General features: G+C 48.5%; 1 protein-coding gene across 2 annotated transcripts in view; it reads left to right on the top strand.

The window, feature by feature from the left end:
* LOC115100021 (protein MTO1 homolog, mitochondrial-like) overlaps nt 1–16,737 on the top strand; it is an 86,380-nt gene that overhangs the window by 19,368 nt on the left and 50,275 nt on the right. For both annotated transcript variants that reach the window (XM_029618154.1, XM_029618155.1), the window contains exons 6-7: nt 10,247–10,359; nt 13,730–13,920. In XM_029618154.1, the coding sequence (XP_029474014.1) occupies nt 10,247–10,359; nt 13,730–13,920 (304 nt within the window). The remainder of the gene's footprint in view (nt 1–10,246; nt 10,360–13,729; nt 13,921–16,737) is intronic.

Raw genomic sequence — 16,737 nt, forward strand, 5'->3', positions numbered from 1 at the left:
AGTTGCCTTACTGGGTCAGACCTAGGGTCCATCAAGCCCAGCATCCTGTTTCCAACAGTAGCCAATTCAGGTTATAAGCACCTGGCAAATACCCAAATAAATAAATTCCATGCTTCTAATGTCTGTATTAAGCAGTGGCTATTCCCTAAGTCAACTTGATTAATAGCAGTTTATGGACTTTGCCTCCAGGAACTTGTTCAAACCTTATTTTAAACCCAGCTACACTAACTGCCTTTTCCACATCCTCTGGCAATAAATTCCTGAGCTTAATTTTCATTGTGAAAAAGAATTTTCTCTGATTATAAATGTGCTATTTGCTAACTTATGGAGTGGCTCCTAGTCCTGAAAGACTAAATAACAGATTCACATTTACTCGTTCTAGGCCTCTCATTATTTTATAGACCTTTATTACATCTCCCCTCAGCTATCTATTCTCCAAGCTTAACAGTCCTAACCTCTTCAGTCTTTCCTCACAGGGAGACCATTCCATCCACTTCATCATTTTGGTTGCCCTTCTCTGTACCTTTTCTAGTGCAACTGTATCTTTTTTGAGATGCGGGGACCAGCATATTATACAGTGAACTCAATGTGTGGTCTCACCATGGAGCAATACAGAGGCATTATGACATTTTTAATTACCATTCCCTTTATCATAATTCCTAACATTGTTTGCTCTTTTAACCGCTGAAGCACACTGGCATGGAGGGGTAACCTAGTGGTTAGAGCAGAGGCTACAAAACCAGGAGAGCAGGGTTCAAGTCCTGCTGTCGCTCCTTGTGACCTTGGGCAAGTCACTTTACCCTCCATTGCCTCAGGTACAAACTTAGATTTAAAGCCCTCTGGCGATAGGGAAATACCTTCAGTACCTGAATGTAATCCACTTTGAAGCACTGAAAAAAACCAAACCAGTCTATCTTCATGTTCTGTGATTTTGTTCTTTAGAATAGTTTCCATGGATTCAGGTTTAACAGCCTTTCCCTGTATGTACCCTGATCAGTCCAGACTCCTGGGTTTTGCCCCCCCCCCAGCAGATGGAGACAGAAGTTTACCAATAAAACTCCGCCTTATCTAGGCTGGTGCCACCTACAGTCTGGCAGTATTCTTCTGCCTCCAGCAGATGGAAGGGGTGCAAAACCTACAGTCTGTGTTAGGGCCTAAGGTAACTTTTGTCTTTAGTGACTGTGTTAGTTGATTAGGTATTTAAAAAAAAAAAAAAAAGAATAAATAGCAGTGACTCCTGGAGAAGGACCGCAGTGACTGCCTGCAGGTCGGAGTCTCCCGCCTCCCAGGGGGTTGTGAGGTCTTGAGGGGACCATCCTCCCTGGTTGTAAGAGGCAGCTGAGGTACTGGGTGGAAGGTCCCTTTTTCCAGCTCATCTACTACTGGAGGTGATACCGGGGAGCCCAGCTCACTCCTCCCAGTAGGGCCAGGATCCGGAGGCTAGCAGCAAGTATTTGTTTAAAAAAAAAAACGGATTGTCATTTTTTCGTTGCAGCCTCGCTCTCCCTTACCTTCCGTTCGCAGGGGGTGTGTGTGTGTGTTAGCGCCGTTTCGCTGCGTTTCGGGGGGGATGAATTTAGATTTTTACTTTTAATTTTCTTCTCAGCATGCCGCCTCGGGCTGCACATCAGGCTTGTGGCACTGCGCAAGCACTCTTGTCGTGTGATGGGCTGTGTACAAATTGCCTTTCAGGATGAGAGGGAGCTTCCACGACCCCACGGAAGGTCATTGTGAGGGTGCAATCCGTGACAGGGGCATTCGGGGAGCTGCCCCCATCGATTTCGGGCCCATTCCCGCAAAACGTGGGAATGGCCGCCATCTTGGATCCTCTCGGGTCCATGGCCTCCGGAGCGGATGCCATTTTGGGCCCGCTGCTGTCAGCGGCAGCGTGTCCAGCGCAGGAAGGGGAGAATCTTCCACCGAGTCTCTCGCCACAGCGGAGGGTCCCTGAGGGGGACCGGCCCACAGGTCCCAACAGCTATGGCGCTGGGGACGTCCCTACAGGGGATGAGGATGATGTGTCTTCGGATTCATCATTTTCTCTGAATTTGTCCTTCTAATGCATAAGGCCTTTAAGGCCCGGAAGGCGGACAAAAAAAGACCCCTTAGACTGGAGTCCCAGCCCGGGGCTCCGAAACGGACCAAGACCGTACAGGACCCAGGTCCCCCATCAGGCCAGAAGCCCCTCAACTTGCGAACCCTGCTGACGATACCTCTACGGATTCGGAGGACCAGGATGACCAGGAGTTGCCTTCCCAGCCCCCAAGGGGGGTGGAGGGGGAGGCGGAGCAATTTCAGAGTGGTATCCGGGGGTCTCATGGGGCAGATGGAGATGACCCGAAAGTGGTCCGTCGTATTTAGGAAAGATGAACTGTGTCCGCTCATTCCAGCTATTTTAGGGGAGTTGGGTATCCCAATTCCCCAGGAAGAGTCTCGTTTGGGGGCTACAGATCCTGTGGTATTGGGCCTACAGGGTCCTCCGTCGTCCTTCCCGTTTCATTTCTCTGCTACGAATTTTCTCTTCAAGGAATGGGACATCCCGGACTTGGGCCTTAAGGTGGCTAAGGCTATGGATAAACTCTATCCACTTCCTGAGGAGGCTTTTGAAACCTTTATGAGTTCCTAAGGTGGATGCCGCAGTAGCGGCAGTCACGAAGAAGACCTCCATTCTGGTCACTGGGGGGGGGGGGGGGGACAGCCACGGCCCTTAAGGATTTGCAGGATCGAAACTAGAGGTTCAACTTAAGAAGGTTTTTGAGGTTTCCACGCTGGGAATCCGGGTGGCGATGTGTAGCAGTTTTTCGTTGAGGGCAAGCCTGCGTTGGGTGCAGCAGCTCCTGGCTAACGAATTGTTCTCTCAAGAGGAATCTCTCTAAGCGGGGCTTTTAGAGGCGGTGATAGCCTATAGTGTGGATGCCTTCAATGATTTGCTTCACACGTCTGACAGAGCCATGGTGTCGGCCGTGTCCGCTAGGCGTCTGCTGTGGTTACGCAAGTGGGCGGCGGACGTATCTTCAAAATCTCAGCTGGGCTCGTTGCCTTTTAAGGGAAAGCTGCTCTTTGGGAAAGAGCTGGAAGACCTGATTCAGTCCTTGGGCGAGAATAAGGTGCATCGCTTACCGGAGGATAGACTGAAGTTGAGGGGTTGCTTTGCTTCCAGGTCTCGATATCGAGGAAGCCGGAGGCCTAGGACTTCTCGGGGGTCGGTTTCTTCTTTTCGGCACAATGCCACCAGACATAAGACGTATTCTCTCAGTCCTTTCGGGGGCGGCGTTTCAGTAGACCTAGTTCCGGCCAGAGCGCTTCGGGGGAAAGCCTTCACAATGATGTGCAGCCGGCCAATTCCTTGGTTCTCGTGGTAGGGGCAGATTGTCTCTGTTTCACGAGGAGTGGGTCAAAATCACGTCGGATCAGTGGGTGCTATCAGTGATAAAACATGGTTATGCGTTAGATTTTGCACGCCGGCCCCGTCAGAATTTTCTTGCCTCTCCATGCGGTCATGCAGCAAAACGCCGGGCGGTAAAGGAAACCCTACAGCGCTCGACCTCGGCGCTGTTGTTCCGGTCCCTTCGGCGGAGCATCGAAGGGGTCGTTATTCCATTTACTTCGTGGTGCCCAAAATAGAAGGGACCTTTCGACCCATCCTTGACCTCAAGCTGGTCAACAGATGTCTTCGAATCCCTCGCTTCCGAATGGAAATGTTAAGGTCCGTCATTGTGTCAGTTCGGCAAGGGGAATTTCTTGCATCTCTGGATCTAACAGAGGCATATTTACACACAGGGATTCGGGCAGATCATCAGAGGTTTCTGAGGTTCTCAATTTTGGGTCAGCACTACCAATTTCAAGCCCTGCCATTCGGTCTGGCCACAGCACCTCAGACTTTCACCAAGGTTATGGTGGTGGTGGTAGTGGCAGCGCAGCTCCGGAAGGAGGGGTTTTTAGTACACCCATACCTGGACGATCGGCTAATTCGGGCACAGTCGGAGGTGCTTTGCCAGGAGGCGATACACAGAGTACTTTAATTTTTGAGAGCTCTCGGCTGGATAGTCAACATGTCCAAGAGTCGTCTAGTACCGTCTCAGTCGTTGGAGTTTTTGGGAGCTCTGTTCGACACTCGTCAGGGAAGGGTGTCCCTCATGGAGGAATGGATGGTCAAGCTTCAAGGACAGGTGCGAGCCTTGTTGTCCAAATCAATTCTGAAGGTATGGGATTACTTGCAAGTCCTAGGTTCCATGACTTCGACACTGGAATTAGTCCCATGGGCATTTGCGCATATGCGGCCTTTACAATCAGCTTTGCTTTCCTGATGGAACCCGGTCTCGGAACAATTTTGTCTCCCTTTACCACTGACGTGGAGTTCCTTTAGTAGTTCCCGACTGGACTGTGGTCACTACGGATGCCAGCCTTTACGGTTGGGGAGCGGTATGCCTGCGGAAATCGGTGCAGGGGCAGTAGTCCCAGGAGGAAGCGCAATGGTCTATCAATCGCCTGGAGACCAGAGCGGTGAGATTGGCACTACGGGCGTTCCTTTCGATTCTCTGCGGTAAGTCGATCAGAGTTCTCTCCAACAATGCAATTACAGTGGCTTACATCAATCGACAGGGTGGAACCCGGAGTCAGTCGGTGGCGTTGGAAGCTCGTCTGTTGATCTCGTGGGTGGAGCAGAACTTGGTCAGCATAGCGGCATCTCACATAGCCGGGATGGAAAACATCTTCGTGGACTTTCTCAGTCGACATTCTGTAGATCCCGGAGAGTGGGAGCTCTCTGAGGAAACCTTTCAGATTCTCTGTGCTCGGTGGGGCACGCCCAGCATGGATCTGATGGCAACGTTCCAGAATTCCAAGGCTCCGCGCTTCGCTCGTCGGCAGGACACAGGCGTGGACGCTCTGGTTCTTCCCTGGCCAACAGATGTTCTGCTGTATGTGTTTCCACCTTGGTCCCTCATAGGTTGGACTCTTCGCCAAATAGAATTACATCCATCGGAGGTAATTCTGATAGCGCCAGAGTGGCCGAGACGCCCTTGGTTTGCGGATCTGATCAAGCTGATCATAGAAGGCCCCTTATGGTTCCAGGACCTGCTGAACCTGCTTCATCAGGGTCCCGTTTGTTTCGACCAGGTCAAATACTTTTGTCTAGTGGCATGGCTTTTGAGAGGAAGCAGCTGAAGTCCAGAGAGTACTCGGATGCTGTTGTGACTATGTTGTTGAGGTCACATAAGACTTCTACTTCTTTATCTTATGTACGAGTGTGGAAGATCTTTGAGGCGAGGTGTCTCGACAGGGGTATCCTACCTACTCATGCAGAGGTACCAGACATTTTGAGTTTCCTTCAGGCTGGTTTGGCAAAGGGCTTGTCATGTAGTTCTTTGCGAGTGCAGGTGGCCGACCTTGGTTCTTTAGGAGATAATATTCAAGGAGCGTTTTTGGTGGCACATCCCGATGTCGCTCGTTTTCTGCGAGGGGCAAAACCTTTGCGCCCTCCGGCAGCCGTGCCTTTCTTGGAATCTAAATTTAGTTCTTAAAGCCTTGTGTGTGGCTCCTTTTGAACCTTTGCGTAGAGCGACCTTGAAGGACCTCACTTTGAAAGTGGTATTTCTGGTAGTGATTGCGTCTGCACGCGGCTGTCGGAGCTTCAGACCTTGTCATATAGAGAGCCCTTTTTGAGAATTTCGAACTCTGGTGTGTCTCTGCGTACAGTGCCTTCCTTTCTTATTTATTTATTTTATTTAAGCATATTTATATACCGAGTTACGTTGGGAACATCATTCTCTGTTTACAGGGAACTTAATGCAGCAAGAAGCTTTACAATGAACAAGTGACAAAATGAGGCAACAGGAAAATCAAGGCAAAATGAGGCAAACAGGAAAATCAAAATGAGGCAACAGGAAAATCAAGTAAAAAAGATTTTTCTTCCCAAGGTGGTGTCTTCCTTTCATTTAAATCAGTTGGTGGAGCTCCCATCCTTTTCGGATTTGGATAGGGCGGATCCCTTGTCTAAGGACCTACTGAAACTGGATGTTCATAGGGTCTTGATACGCTACCTGGAGATTACCAATGGTTTTCGGGTTTCAGATCACCTCTTTGTGCTCAGGAGTGGACCAAGGAGGGGCAACAAGGCTTCTAATGTTACAATAGCTCAGTGGCTGAAGGAGGCCATAAATTTGGCGTACTTATTGAGCGGTCGGTCCTTGCCAGAGGGTCTTCGGGCTCATTCGACTCGTGCCCAAGCCGTCTTCCAGGGCGGAATGTCAGCAGATTTAACCTGAGCTCACAGCTGGGGCGCTCGGGCACAGGCCCGTAACAGACACCCGGAGCCATGGATGTCCAGGAAAGAAGCAGGAACCTCCGTGCTCGGGGGCCCTGCTACCTTTCCTAGCGCTCACAGCTGGGGCGCTCGGGCACAGGCCCGAAACGGACACCCGGAGCCATGGATGTCCAGGAAAGAAGCGGGAACCTCCGTGCTCGGGGGCCCTGCTACCTTTCCTAGCGCTCACAGCTGGGGCGCTCAGGCACAGGCCCGAAACGGACACCCGGAGCCATGGATGTCCAGGAAAGAAGCGGGAACCTCCGTGCTCGGGGGCCCTGCTACCTTTCCTAGCGCTCACAGCTGGGGCGCTCTGGCACACGCCCGTAACAGACACCCGGAGCCATGGATGTCCAGGAAAGAAGCGGGAACCTCCGTGCTCGGGGGCCCTGCTACCTTTCCTAGCGCTCACAGCTGGGGCGCTCAGGCACAGGCCCGAAACGGACACCCGGAGCCATGGATGTCCAGGAAAGAAGCGGGAACCTCCGTGCTCGGGGGCCCTGCTACCTTTCCTAGCGCTCACAGCTGGGGCGCTCAGGCACAGGCCCGTAACAGACACCCGGAGCCATGGATGTCCAGGAAAGAAGCAGGAACCTCCGTGCTCGGTGGCCCTGCTACCTTTCCTAGCGCTCACAGCTGGGGCGCTCTGGCACAGGCCCGAAACGGACACCCGAAGCCATGGATGTCCAGGAAAGAAGCGGGAACCTCCGTGCTCGGGGGCCCTGCTACCTTTCCTAGCGCTCACAGCTGGGGCGCTCAGGCACAGGCCCGAAACGGACACCCGAAGCCATGGATGTCCAGGAAAGAAGCGGGAACCTCCGTGCTCGGGGGCCCTGCTACCTTTCCTAGCGCTCACAGCTGGGGTGCTCTGGCACAGGCCCGTAACAGACACCCGGAGCCATGGATGTCCAGGAAAGAAGCAGGAACCTCCGTGCTCGGGGGCCCTGCTACCTTTCCTAGCGCTTACAGCTGGGGCGCTCGGGCACAGGCCCGTAACAGACACCCGGAGCCATGGATGTCCAGGAAAGAAGCGGGAACCTCCGTGCTCGGGGGCCCTGCTACCTTTCCTAGCGCTTACAGCTGGGGCACTCGGGCACAGGCCCGTAACAGACACCCGGAGCCATGGATGTCCAGGAAAGAAGCGGGAACCTCCGTGCTCGGGGGCCCTGCTACCTTTCCTAGCGCTCACAGCTGGGGCGCTCTGGCACAGGCCCGTAACGGACACCCGGAGCCAGGATTTAAGCGGGAACCTCCGTGCTCGGGGGCCCTGCTACCTTTCCTAGCGCTCACAGCTGCGGCACTCGGGCACAGGCCCGTAACAGACACCCGGAGCCATAGATGTCCAGGAAAGAAGCGGGAACCTCCGTGCTCGGGGGCCCTGCTACCTTTCCTAGCGCTCACAGCTGGGGCGCTCGGGCACAGGCCCGTAACAGACACCCGGAGCCATGGATGTCCAGGAAAGAAGCGGGAACCTCCGTGCTCGGGGGCCCTGCTACCTTTCCTAGCGCTCACAGCTGGGGCGCTCGGGCACAGGCCTGTAACAGACACCCGGAGCCATGGATGTCCAGGAAAGAAGCAGGAACCTCCGTGCTCGGGGGCCCTGCTACCTTTCCTAGCGCTCACAGCTGGGGCGCTCTGGCACAGGCCCGTAACAGACACCCGGAGCCATGGATGTCCAGGAAAGAAGCAGGAACCTCCGTGCTCGGGGGCCCTGCTACCTTTCCTAGCGCTCACAGCTGGGGCGCTCGGGCACAGGCCCGTAACAGACACCCGGAGCCATGGATGTCCAGGAAAGAAGCGGGAACCTCCGTGCTCGGGGGCCCTGCTACCTTTCCTAGCGCTCACAGCTGGGGCGCTCGGGCACAGGCCCGTAACAGACACCCGGAGCCATGGATGTCCAGGAAAGAAGCAGGAACCTCCGTGCTCGGGGGCCCTGCTACCTTTCCTAGCGCTCACAGCTGGGGCGCTCGGGCACAGGCCCGTAACAGACACCCGGAGCCATGGATGTCCAGGAAAGAAGCAGGAACCTCCGTGCTCGGGGGCCCTGCTACCTTTCCTAGCGCTCACAGCTGGGGCGCTCTGGCACAGGCCCGTAACAGACACCCGGAGCCATGGATGTCCAGGAAAGAAGCGGGAACCTCCGTGCTCGGGGGCCCTGCTACCTTTCCTAGCGCTCACAGCTGGGGCGCTCGGGCACAGGCCTGTAACAGACACCCGGAGCCATGGATGTCCAGGAAAGAAGCAGGAACCTCCGTGCTCGGGGGCCCTGCTACCTTTCCTAGCGCTCACAGCTGGGGCGCTCTGGCACAGGCCCGTAACAGACACCCGGAGCCATGGATGTCCAGGAAAGAAGCGGGAACCTCCGTGCTCGGGGGCCCTGCTACCTTTCCTAGCGCTCACAGCTGGGGCGCTCGGGCACAGGCCCGTAACAGACACCCGGAGCCATGGATGTCCAGGAAAGAAGCGGGAACCTCCGTGCTCGGGGGCCCTGCTACCTTTCCTAGCGCTCACAGCTGGGGCGCTCGGGCACAGGCCCGTAACAGACACCCGGAGCCATGGATGTCCAGGAAAGAAGCAGGAACCTCCGTGCTCGGGGGCCCTGCTACCTTTCCTAGCGCTCACAGCTGGGGCGCTCGGGCACAGGCCCGTAACAGACACCCGGAGCCATGGATGTCCAGGAAAGAAGCAGGAACCTCCGTGCTCGGGGGCCCTGCTACCTTTCCTAGCGCTTACAGCTGGGGCACTCGGGCACAGGCCCGTAACAGACACCCAGAGCCATGGATGTCTAGGAAAGAAGCGGGAACCTCCGTGCTCGGGGGCCCTGCTACCTTTCCTAGCGCTCACAGCTGGGGCGCTCTGGCACAGGCCCGTAACGGACACCCGGAGCCAGGATTTAAGCGGGAACCTCCGTGCTCGGTGGCCCTGCTACCTTTCCTAGCGCTCACAGCTGGGGCGCTCGGGCACAGGCCCGTAACGGACACCCGGAGCCATGGATGTCCAGGAAAGAAGCGGGAACCTCCGTGCTCTGTGGCCCTGCTGTCCATGTGCCTTTCTTCTTTGTTGTAACCATTAACTGCATGTCCCAGTGTCTGTCTGTCAGTACTAGCCATGTGGCCAGTATTGTTCTCCATTAATTCCATTTTTTCTCATTTCTTGATGCTGTCTATGTGAGACAGGGCAGTCAAATACTTCTGGCAACCTATTTAAGAATTTTCTAGTTCTAACTGCATTAGAGCTTGCGTGCATATTGATAAGTATATATTTTTGTTGAATGACTTTAGTTTTTGTGTTAGCTTTTTCACATTCATGTTTTGACTCTTTGGGAGGTAATTTTACAAAACAGCATTTTACCCACGGAAAGGACTTTCATTATTGCTCTGTTATTATTTAAACATCTATTACCCAGAAACTCCCATTATCTGGAAAAGTTATGGTTCCTGTTCCCTGATCTATTCTCTGGAAAATGTCCATTATGCAGAATAGAGGACGCCCTGTAGCCTGATTCATCAGTAGACTCAATCCTTTACTAACTCACTAGTCAGATCATCAGTTTGAACCATGCTGTGCTCTGTAGATTATGGGGGGAGGAACTCCCAGTCTCTTAAAAATCATTATCTACAATGGTCTCCAGCCTGATTAGTTGTGATGAAAGGTGCTCCACTGTTTTTATCTTATCATATTTAAAGATCTCCTTGCAGTAAAGAAACTGATAAGATGGGTTTGACAGGATCCATTGCTCTTTTAATCCACCTTGATTGTTACAAATTCTAATTTCACCTTCAGAATGTTTAACTATATATTTTTTTTTTAGTAATTGTTTTCTAGTGACTCCATTTTATCTCACTCTGAACCAAAACTTTATCCTGGAATAAGAATCTGTGCCAGTAATATATATTTTATCCTGAGATGAGAATCTATGCTAGTGACTCTGTGTTTTCTCAGCCAGAACAACAGTTGCCATGTCATCTGACCTACACAACGCCAAAGGTTGAGCAGATAATCCGAAAGAACCTTCATCTCAACAGACATGTAAGAGAGACAACCCAGGGGCCCCGGTGAGCATCCTGTGGGGAAATGTATGAATGCCTCTTGGCGGGTGGGAGCACTTTGTTTTTTATTTTTGTTGCTCCACTGATCTCTATACCCATGGTCCAAGGTTATCTCAGATAAGAACTTTTTTTTTTTTGTGGTGGGAGTTTGTTTTTTGTATTCTCAAACTGTCTAGATCTTGTGGAAACCCAGATAGAATGTATTCTATATGTTAAATAAGGTTCAAGGAAGACCAAACGACTGCCAGCACAATTTAATGATGAGGTGAAAGAAGTATTTATTTATTTATTTAAAATTTTTATATACCGGTATTCATGTTACAAACATGAATGCCGGCATCTTTCAAAAAATAGAAAGCAGATCCAAAAGAAGAAAATAGGCAAGCATAAGTATTGACAAGTTAGATGTAAAACAATGAAACAGACTAAGAGATTGTGAGAGGAAACTCGGCCATGGAAGCAAAAGCTAATAAATATATTCAAAGCAATAGGCCTGTGAGGGAGTCACCTGGGTCACTAGATCACAGAGGGGTAAAAGGATTGCTCAGGTAGGACAAGGAAATAGCAGAAAAACTGAGTGAATTATTTGCCTCAGTGTTTACCGAAGAGGAGGGTGTTGGGAACATACCAACCCCAAATACATTCAGCTAAGGAAATCTCTGTGATACTAGAAGATCTATTAGATCAAATTGACAAACTAAAGAGTAACAAATGACTAGGACGGGATGGTATTCACCCCAAAATTCTGAAAGAACTAAAACATAAAATTGCACTCCTGTTATTAGTAATCTGTGACCTATCGTTTAAAACAGTGGTCCCCAACCCTGTCCTGGGGGCCCACCAGCATCAGGTTTTCAGGATATCCACAATGAATATGCATGAGAGAAAATTTGCATGCACTGCCTCCATAACATGAAAATTTTCTCTCATGCATATTCATTGTGGATATTCTGAAAACCCGACTGGCTGGTGGGGCCCCCAGGACAGGGTTGGGGACCACTGATTTAAAACAGCCATAGTTCCTATAGACTTGAAGGTGGCCAATGTAACACCGGTTTCTAAAAAAGGTGATCCAGGAAACTATAGACCAGTGAGCCTGATATTTTTGCTATTTAGCTCAGCAACTATTCTTAAAAACAAAATTTCTGGCCATATTTATTTATTTATTTGTTTGTTTGTTTGTTTATCGAGTTTTATATACCGTCATTCGGATTCGTCATCATAAAGCCATCATAACAGTTTACAAAATACGAGGTTACAAGGTTAAAGAGGGGATAAACAGGGTTTCAAAAAAGGTACAAACTGTTGTTAAACATAGGGGTATCATATGCTAATTAGTTACTGTTCTGTTTTACCATTCACTTCTTAGTTATAATCTATAGTTGTGATAAGTTAATGTATTCATTTATTCTTCAGGTTGGAGAGGAGGGTGATGTTGTTGTGTTGTTCATTGGGTGAGTTGGTAGGCTTTGAACAACCATGTTTTAACCAAAGAGTTAAACATGGCGTAATTGAGAAGAGTTAATGGTTTTAGCAAAAGAAAGTTTTGCATTACAAATCTTTTAGATGTTTTTGAAGGTGTAAATAAACATGTAAACATCCCTACCTGAGCTTGTGGCCAGGTAAGTTTAAATTTTAGTTTATTAGCCATAATGTAGATTGATTTCTTGCTGAAGATTTTTCTTCTGCATTTTCTGCGTTTTTGCATGGTTTGAAATTTCTATACATTTTTTCGTAGCCATATAGTGGGGCAGATTTTCAAAGATCTACGCTTACCGGGCCTATTTTCAAAAGGCACGGCAGCGCGCATAAAGCCCCGGGACACGTGTAAGTCCCAGCTCCAAACCCTTGTAAACAAGGGATTTGAGGCAGGCAAACATGAGATTCGAACAGCTGGAACAGCTGGAACAATGGAACAGCTCCCCTATCAGGAAAGACTAAAGAGGTTAGGACTTTTCAGCTTGGAGAAGAGAAGGCTGAGGGGGGATATGATAGAAGTGTTTAAAATCATGAGAGGTCTAGATCGGGTAAACATGAATCGGTTATTTACTCTTTGAGATAATAGAAGGACCAGGGGGTGCTCCATGAAGTTAGCATGTAGCACATTTAAAACTAATCAGACAAAGTTCTTTTTCACTCAACGTACAATTAAGCTCTGGAATTTGTTGCCAGGGGATGTGGTTAGTGCAGTTAGTGTAACTGGGTTTAAAAAAGGTTTGGATAAGTACTTGGACAGAAGTCCATTGCCTGCTATTAATCAAGTTGTCTTAGAAAATAGCCACTGCTATTACTAGCATCAGTAGCATTGGATATACTTAGTTTTGGGTACTTGCAGGTACTTGTAGCCTGGATTGGCCACTGTTGGAAACAGGATGCTGGACTTGATGGACCCTTGTTCTGACCAAGTATGGCAGGTTCTTATTTAGGACATGTTATTTGCTGGTTTACTATGAATTTTATGTGACGTGCTTTGGTTATTTGTAAAGTCATTTCATTTATTATTGTCTTTCTTTTGTTATGTACTTTCTTTTGTTATGTACTTTCTTTTGTTATGTACTTTTTCCTCCCTGACCCTGTTCATTTCCTCCCTGACCCTGTTCATTCCTCCCCTATTTAATTTATCCCCCTCCTCCATTCCTACAGTTTTGCCTTGATACTATAATAAGTTGTACTATCACAGCTAATCCATATTTTATTTTATTATCTATATTTATCTAATTAAGCTGTTTTTGTTACTGCATTTTACTGTTTTAATGTATTGGAGTTCAGCTATTATTATACTGTTATATGTACAACGCTAATGCGTATTTTTCGTTCTCTGTACACCGACGTGATATCTCTGATGAGCGGCGGTATATAAAAACCAATAAATAAATAAATAAAATAAAAAATAGTTTTAACTGCTCAGTTTAATGTTTAATTATTATTAGTTTATTTTTTACTTTCATGTTAAATGCTATTATAATGCTATGTATTACTTGACATTTCTATTGTACATCACTCTGGGTTACTGGAGTAAGAAATAGCGATTCATTAAGCAAATTAACTAACCAGTCATAACACTAGTTAGAGTAGTTATAGTCTGACTCTTGTGTTGCTTAAAATAAATCAGATGGGTACAAAGTCTCAGCCACTTAGGACTGTTTTGGAGTACAGTGAGAAGAATCTCCTGACTGAGACCTGGTGGCTGCTGTGTAATTGTAAATGGGAGTCAGGTTTCCCTGCTCTGTGTAGTAACTGCTAGTTACTATTTCCACCTGTTTCTTTCATCATGCATTCAGTTGATTTTTTTTGTATATTGTGCATTTAGGTACTGGTATAATACTTGATTATATCTCTTGCAAATAGTTGTCATGTGACTGATATTGGTTTTCAGGTACTGTCCCTCAATTGAGTCGAAGGTTCTTCGTTTTCCAAATCGCATTCACCAGGTGTGGCTGGAGCCAGAGGGTTTGGATTCAGATGTTATTTACCCTCAGGGTTTGTCTGTTACACTTCCAGCTGAACTCCAAGATCAACTTATTAAACATATCTATGGTCTGGAAAGGGCCAGGATAATACAACCAGGTAAGAGGATCCGAATTAACAAAACCATTTTTCAGGGGCAACTTGCCTGCATACTTGATAAGACTTTGATAAAAGCATGAGGAGAAGCAGTAGGGACCAGAAGTATATACTTTGTGGCCCATGCACTGGCCCCCTGCTGAATCCCTCTGCCTGCTACAAGCCATGCTGACTTCCACAGTCCAGGCTGCAGTTTAGACCAGTGGTTCTCAACCTTTTTTTGGCCGGGACACACCTGACAGATGGTTCTCACATGTGTGACACACTGAACATATGACCGTCATGGGGCAAAATGTAAATATACATTCTATATCCTCAGGAACCCCCTCGACCCTCAGCAATGGGTGCAGAACAGAACTAGGCCATTACCCGTACAACTCACCAAACAAAAAAGATATTCTTTTCTGATAACATCTCAGTAAAAGCAAAACAAACTCTCTTTACTGGCAGGCACAATACCCTCCTTATGAAAAGACAGTAATTTACCACTAATGCATGTCCTATTGCGAAAACACAACAAATAAGATTGATACAAATGCTTCCATGCTAGTAAAATACCTCACCTCGGTCACACACCCAGAACTGACCTTCACCAAGTACAGAAAAAACACAAATTATAAATATGGAGACAGAAAATGGAATGGAAAACCAAAAAAGTCACTCTGCATGCAGTGCGAACCTGGAGAAATGGAAAGAGAAATATAGCACCTAACATAATAATGCACACAAACCAACTCGCACAAAGTTACACCTGTATTATGGAACACACTCAAACAGTAACAACTCTATCTATGAAAAGGCAACACTACAAATATTAAATCAGGCCCTAAACACTAATACACCTCCTATTAGGAAAACAGAGCAAGCCAAGATCCTTCTTCCAATTTTTGAATGAAGATGTTTTGGCTAAAATAGCTTCTTTCACCTCCCCTTTTAACCATGCCAGTAATCGTTTTGCCTTCTTTCCGCCTTTCTTAATGTGTGGAATACATCTGGATTGTGCTTCTAGGATGGTATTTTTTAACAATCACCACGCCTCTTGCACATTTTTTACTTTTGTAGCTGCTCCTTTCAGTTTTTTTCTAATAATTTTTCTCATTTTATCAAAGTTTCCCTTTTGGAAGTTTAGCACGAGAACCGTGGATTTGCATACAGTTCCTCTTCCAGTCATTAATTCAAATTTGATCATATTATGATCACTATTGCCAAGCGGCCCCACCACCGTTACCTCTCTCACCAAGTCCTGTGCTCCACTGAGAATTAGATGTAAAATTGCTCCCTCTCTCGTCTGTTCCTGAACCAATTGCTCCATAAAGCTATCATTTATTCCATCCAGGAACGTTATCTCTAGCGTGTCCCGATGATACATTTACCCAGTCAATATTGGGGTAATTGAAGTCTCCCATTATTACTGCACTACCAATTTGATTAGCTTCCCTAATTTCTCTTAGCATTTCACTCTCCGTCTCACCATCTTGACCAGGTGGACGGTAGTATACCCCTATCACTATAGTCTTCCCCAACACACAAGGGATTTCTACCCATAAAGATTCAATTGTGCATTTAGTCTCATGCAGGATGTTTATCCTGTTGGACTCTATGCCATCCCGGACATAAAGCGCCACACCTCCTCCCGACTGCTCCTCTCTGTCATTGCGATATAATTTGTACCCCGGTATAGCACTGTCCCATTGGTTATCCTCTTTCCATCATGTCTCTGAGATGCCAATGAAGTCTATGTCATCATTCACTGCTATACATTCTAATTCTCCCATCTTACTTCTTAGACTTCTGGCATTAGCATACAAACATTTCCATGTGTGGTTTTTTGTTTGTATTTTCATTCTGCTTTTTAATTGATAGGGATAAGTTAGAATTTTTTAGCTCAGCTGAGTTTTTAGTTACAGGCACTTGGACTACTTTTCTAATTATTGGAACCTCACTGTCGGGATGCACTAATTCTAATGCATCATTAGTATCCTTTGAAGATACCTCTCTCCGAACCATGCGCTGCTGAGTGACTGTCGGCTTTCCCCTTTGTTCTAGTTTAAAAGCTGCTCTATCTCCTTTTTAAAGGTTAGCGCCAGCAGTCTGGTTCCACCCTGGTTAAGGTGGAGCCCATCCCTTCGGAAGAGACTCCCCCCTTCCTCAAAAGGTTCCTCAGTTCCTAACAAAATCCCTCTTCCTTGCACCATCGTCTCATCCACGCATTGAGACTCCGGAGCTCTGCCTACCTCTGGTGACCTGCGCGTGGAACAGGGAGCATTTCAGAGAGTGGCAGCTTTGTGGGTCTGTGGTAGAATGGATGCATGAGTAGCAGCTTTGTGTGTGCCTGTGGCAGAACGGATGCCTACCACTCGCACCCAGGCATCCGTTTTACCACATACGCACAAAGCTGCCACTCGCACCCAGGCATCCGTTTTACCACATACGCACAAAGCTGCCACTCGCACCCAGGCATCCGTTCTGCCACTCTCGCACACTCACAAAGCTGCCACTCACGCACCCAGGCATCCGTTCTGCCACTCACGCACCCAGGCATCCGTTCTGCCACTCATACACACACAAGGTCACATGGAGCCTCTTCTCATTGTTTGGCTCAATAAGCCTGGCCTCCACTTATCATCCGCTGCTGGCCTGGCCTCCAGCGGTGCGCATGGTTTCTCCGCTCTTTAGCCACCCCCAGCCTGGCCTCCATCGGCGGAGCACTGGGTCTCTCCACTCTTCCACGCTGCCGGCCAGGCCTCCATCGGCGGCACGCAGCGTCTCTCCACTCTTCGGCCCCACCCCTGGGGAGAAGGGAAGCACAAGTAGGGCAGA

This window comes from Rhinatrema bivittatum, chromosome 10, assembly GCF_901001135.1.
Source record: "Rhinatrema bivittatum chromosome 10, aRhiBiv1.1, whole genome shotgun sequence".
Lineage (NCBI taxonomy): Eukaryota > Metazoa > Chordata > Amphibia > Gymnophiona > Rhinatrematidae > Rhinatrema > Rhinatrema bivittatum.